The 5,811-nt window shown below is 42.6% G+C and overlaps 1 protein-coding gene across 1 annotated transcript; it reads right to left on the reverse strand.

The window, feature by feature from the left end:
• Nucleotides 1–284: 284 nt before the first annotated feature.
• On the reverse strand, nt 285–5,363 carry LOC109883531 (pejvakin-like). The gene is made up of 5 exons (XM_020475571.2): nt 5,116–5,363; nt 4,695–4,890; nt 3,979–4,120; nt 3,517–3,634; nt 285–1,103 (listed from the first exon to the last, which is right to left on the reverse strand). Exons 1-5 carry the CDS (start codon nt 5,324–5,326, stop codon nt 796–798), a joined length of 975 nt encoding a protein of 324 aa, XP_020331160.2. The 5' UTR covers nt 5,327–5,363; the 3' UTR covers nt 285–795.
• Nucleotides 5,364–5,811: the final 448 nt, after the last annotated feature.

Below are 5,811 nucleotides of genomic sequence, written 5' to 3' on the forward strand. Positions count from 1 at the left end.
AGTGAAACCTATACTATAATCCCACTGAGCTCCAGTGGTTCTCTGCGGTGGCATCTCCAATTTCTACCTTGATAAATCACCTTGATAAAGCAAGTTCAATAATACAGTGGTGGTAGTTGGAGAAAAAACTAGGAGTTGGTCTTTATCGACACCTTGTGGTTTTTGTCGGGAACCACAGTTGTTGGATATGTTTACAGAGCCCTCTGGCGTCCAATCAGAAAGATCCATGTACTGTACATGCCAGGACTCTACAGAGATACAGTCTATGCTACAGAGAAAACCTCAATCTTTATTTAAAAATAAATAATCCAGCCATAGAAAACGAAATGTCACAAAAACATAACAACAAAGGAGAATCCATGTCACGTAACCATGGCAATATGAATGTAGATTTACAGCCTCTTCACTCTCTTTTCACCATTACAATGTCCCACTGACCTGATGAGGTCAAAACACCCCACTACAAACACTGAACGTCAGGTGATGACCCAAAAGACCTGATGACACACTTTGAAACCAGCAGAATGAGGCCAAAACAAGGTCAAGTGTAGATGAAATAGTTGGAATAGAGATGGAATAGAGTAGAGACTAATGTAGACTAACGGAGGGAGTCACTTGGGAGGATCCATTGAGGGGGAGTGGAGGGCAGCTCTAAATAAGATACAGTACTACAGACATTGGCCAGCTCCAGTTTTCTGACTGTCAGTATGGCACAGGGCTATTAGGTAGGTACTATATGCCTAATCAGGGATGACCCCTCTCTCTCCCTCCCTCTCTCTTCCTGAGTCCATCTCTTCAGCTGAGCGTCTTGTGCCACAGGTCGAAACAAGGCACCACGTGTAGCCTGACGTACTTGTGCCCGCCGGAGGAGCACTCCAGACAGCCGTATACCGTCTCCCTCGGTGTCTGGCCCCGGCCACACAGGGCACAGGGGCCCTTGGGGATGTTGTGGTTGAGGAGGTTGACACGGGAGTGGGAGTCCCCTCTCAGGTAGGTGGAGGAGACGTCCGTCATGCTGGCTGCCTTTTCATAGTAGTCTGTCACTACGTCGTCCATGTAGGTGTCTGAGTGGGTGTGGGTGAGCTCCTCAAACGTCCTGTCGTCTTGAGTAGGGGAAAGCAAGGATGAGGATAAGAGTGTCACTGGAACATCGGAAAATGTGCAGGGATTATTTTGCTTTCACTCATTATCTTTACATTACCCTGTGCTTTTACTAGCATTTGTGTCAGTGGAGGCTGGTGGGAGGAGCTACGGGAGGACGGCCTCATTGTAATGGCTGGAATGGAATTAATGGAACGTATCAAACATATGGACACCACGTGTGACGCCATACCATTTATTCCATTACAATGACCCACTCCTCCTATAGCTCCTCCCACCAGCCTTCACTGGTTTGTGTTTATATATGTTTATACTCTTTATTAGTATTTTATTAGGCTCCCTGGGTGTATATTCTTCTCAACAATATGGAGCTAACAATTGTTCTTTAAACAGCATTATACTGGTAAGATTAGATCACTCTGGGACCTGTACCTTCTTTAAAACCTCTACAGGATTGGCGGGTCCCCCACGGGATGGTTGAGCTAACGTAGGCTAATGCGGTTAGCATGAGGTTGTCAGTAAAAAAACAAAATCCCTGGACATAGGCATATCTGATATTGGCAGAAAGCTTCAATTCTTGTTCATCTAATTGCATTGTCCAATTTAGAGTAGCTATTACAGTGAAATAATGCTATTGTTTGTTATGAACTTGAAAAGTTATTAATGAAACCAATTAGGCACATTTGGGCAGTCTCGATACAAAATTTTGAACATGAATGCAATGGTTCATTGGATCAGTCTAAAACTTTGCACAAACACTGCTGCCATCCAGTAGATAAAATCTAAATTGTGCCTGGGCTGGAATAATACATTATGGCCTTTCCCTTGCATTTCAAACATGATGGTACAAAAAAATACAAAAAACACATGTTTTTTTCTTTGTGTTATCCTTTACCAGATCTAATGTGTTATTTTCTCCTACATTACTTTTGCATTTCCACAAACTTCAAAGTGTTTCCTTTCAAACGGTATCAAGAATATGCATATCCTTGATGCTTCAGGTCCTGAACTACAGGCAGTTAGCTCATGGGTATGAGTGTGTCATTTTAGACGAAAAAGGCACGGATCCTTAGGATTATACAGCATTATACAGGTAAGATCAGACCACTTTGGAACCTGTACCTTCTTTATACAGCATTATACAGGTAAGATCAGACCACTTTGGGAGCTGTACCTTCTTTATACAGCATTATACAGGTAAGATCAGACCACTTTGGAACCTGTACCTTCTTTATACAGCATTATACAGGTAAGATCAGACCACTTTGGGAGCTGTACCTTCTTTATACAGCATTATACAGGTAAGATCAGACCACTTTGGAACCTGTACCTTCTTTATACAGCATTATACAGGTAAGATCAGACCACTTTGGGAGCTGTACCTTCTTTATACAGCATTATACAGGTAAGATCAGACCACTTTGGGAGCTGTACCTTCTTTATACAGCATTATACAGGTAAGATCAGACCACTTTGGAACCTGTACCTTCTTTATACAGCATTATACAGGTAAGATCAGACCACTTTGGGAGATGTACCTTCTTTATACAGCATTATACAGGTAAGATCAGACCACTTTGGAACCTGTACCTTCTTTATACAGCATTATACAGGTAAGATCAGACCACTTTGGGAGCTGTACCTTCTTTATACAGCATTATACAGGTAAGATCAGATCAGATTGTTCTAGTCTTTTAGATTTACGCTACGATAAGAACAGGAGGAGGTGTAGCCATTTCCTGCAGTCAAATGAACTAGTGGCCTCATCCATATTTTTTATAATTTCATAATTAATAAACATGTTTGTTTTTTTAAACACAGACAATCCTGTGTTTCGTATATGTCAAACAGTTTTGTTATACAGTATTTCAGTCTTCTATGATGTATTTAAAGTATAATTTTGGGATACATTTCAACTCTATTTTTTTAATCCCATAACCATGTGTGTGAGGTGTATACTTTTGTTTCAAAGTAGATGTGTTTAAGACTACAAAGAATCACTCTGTGTGACCCAGATTCAGCCCACTGCAGTAAAAGGTTAAGAGATGAAAGAAGGTTCCCACCTGCTCTGAAGGGGTTTCCGTACACCATCCCAGACAGGAACCTGCGTAGCCGTCCCATAGAGAATCGACCAATGAAACCACCCAGCTGCTCTCTGATCAGCTCCTTCTCAAATCCGCCCAACGACTCAGGGCTTACACAGATATCTGATCAGGAGAAGGGGAAATATGTTTGTGTGTGTGTGTGTGTGTGTGTGTGTGTGTGTGTGTGTGTGTGTGTGTGTGTGTGTGTGTGTGTGTGTGTGTGTGTGTGTGTGTGTGTGTGTGTGTGTGTGTGTGTGTGTGTGTGTGTGTGTGTGTGTGTGTGAGTGAGTGAGTGAGTCAAGCGTAAGTGTGTTTGTTGTGGTTGTCTCACCAAGTCGTCCATCCAATCGAACAAACAGTTCAAAGATGCTGAATGCGATGGTGGTGTGAGCTGGGATCACTATGGCCTTGTCTCGACCTTTGGGGTTTTGACCATCATCAATCTGAAACTGTAGAACACCAGTCAGATAGGTGAGACAGGGCAGTCATCCATTCAACCATTACCTGCTGAGAGTGTCAGATGTCAGTGTTTCTGTGTGTATTGTACTGTGTGTGAGTGTGGTGTGTAGGTGTGTGTATTGTGTCTGTGTGTATGCTGTGTGTGTGTATGGTGTAAAGGTGTGTGTACTGTATGTGTGTGTGTACTGTGTGTGTGTGCTGTGTGTGTGTGTGTACTGTGTGTTTGTAGGTGTGTGTACCCTTATGTGTACCATGTGTGTACCATGTGTGTACCGTGTGTGTAGGTGTGCGTATTGTATGTGTGTGCGTACTGTGTGTGTAGGTGTGCATTTACCCTCATAGTCGTCCGTCTCATGCCAGCGTGGACAGTGAGAGAACACTGACGCGTCGTACGGATGCTCTCCATGACAATACAGAGAACACTCCGCCCACTTTCTTTGGACTGACGAATCAGACAGTGATCCAGATCCACTTTCCTATAGTGGAAAGAAACCAGAACACAAACCTGTGTCAGAAAGACTTCTACTGTCCAGGTGTAATATACAGTATGTACAACCAACATGGTCTCATTAGAATATCGACAGCTTGGTTCCATCTGGAAAAAGATGATTCTGAGATAATTGGCTTCAAAATTCTGAACCCTCATTGGTTTGAATGGTGTCAGCAATTTTGAACTGAGGTATTTAGACTACTGTATAGGTAGAGAACATTGAACAGAACAAGGCTGTTTCAATAACTACATGTTGACTAAAATACAGATAGCACATTATAGTCTCAAGCTCTCTATATGTCAAAATAGTGACATTTAATCATTGTAGTTATATGTCAAAATAGTGACATTTAATCATTGTAGTTATGTTAAAATAGTGACATTTAATCATTATAGTTACGTCAAAATAGTGACATTTAATCATTGTAGTTATATATTAACTAACCTGACATATTAGTTGTTTGTCATCACCATTATGACCCTTGGTAATATCTTATCAGAAACAAAACCAGAATGAAATTGATAAAATTCTAAGCTATTTTCCACCACCTGCAGTGTACCTGGAGTTGAGTTCCCTGAGCAGAGTTGGGACCTCTACCTCGTGTTTGGTGACGATCCCAAAGGAGGCTTTGACAGCCACAGAGTCTGAACCACTGATGTTGAACCCCACGTCGTTCATCAGGTGGTTCCCTAATCTGCCGTTCAGGGCCACGTCAGACTTGTCCTCATAGTTCAGGAGCTGGTATGACGACACCCCTGTTTGAATGGAATAAAAGGCCTTGTTAAAGGCATCTGATATTGTATGAGACTAGCTTTACATCTGCAGAAACACATGCTTTACTTTTTCAAAGTGAAAGACAGTTATAATGCATTATAAGCCCATTATAATACCTTATAAGCTATTCATAATGCACTATAATGAATGACATAGGCGTTAATAGCTGCTGATAAACATGCATTCCTCCCCTCACTGGACTCTACCTGCTGTGATCTCCTTCTCCCCCACCAGGATGTCTTTCAGGGAGAAGGGGGTTGAGGCGTACTTGGTTTTCTTCCAGAAGTGTCTCTTCCTCTTCCTGGTGACCAGGCTGAGGGGTTGGTAGCGGTCAGCCTCACTCAGGCTCGGTACAGGGATCAACCGACCTGTGTCTCCCACCTGCTTCACAAAGTTCTTAGTCGCCGCAGCGAACATACCGGTGACCAAGGAACAGCAGACGGGTGCAGGAGTCACTGCTGGAAATTTAAGGCAGCAACAGGTAGACTGTAAGTGTCCGCTGTCCAGGCAAATGTGAATCCTTTAGTTTACACTATTAAATACATTTGTTCTCTTTTTCTTGGCTTTGGTGAGTTCACATTGGGAAGTTCTGCACAGGTGGACAGTTGTTCTGAATAGATGTCTCTCAAACAGGTAGAGTCATTCAGCTGTGCAGCTCAGGGCTAATGAATAATGGAGACACCATGTAAGGGGATATGGGGACAAGCTGTCCCATAACGTGATTGGACAGGTAGTTGCCTTCATTCTTCCTGTCATGTGACCAGTGACCTCACCAATGGGTTATGCAGTACTTCCTGTGCTACTCTGTCTTTGAGGCCCTAGATGTCTATCAATAATGCTGCCCTGAGCACTGAAAAGTGATATCAGTGTAAGTATCAATAGTTTAATTGTAGCTGGTTAGG

Source organism: Oncorhynchus kisutch, unplaced genomic scaffold (assembly GCF_002021735.2).
Source record: "Oncorhynchus kisutch isolate 150728-3 unplaced genomic scaffold, Okis_V2 scaffold3610, whole genome shotgun sequence".
Taxonomy (NCBI): Eukaryota; Metazoa; Chordata; class Actinopteri; order Salmoniformes; family Salmonidae; genus Oncorhynchus; species Oncorhynchus kisutch.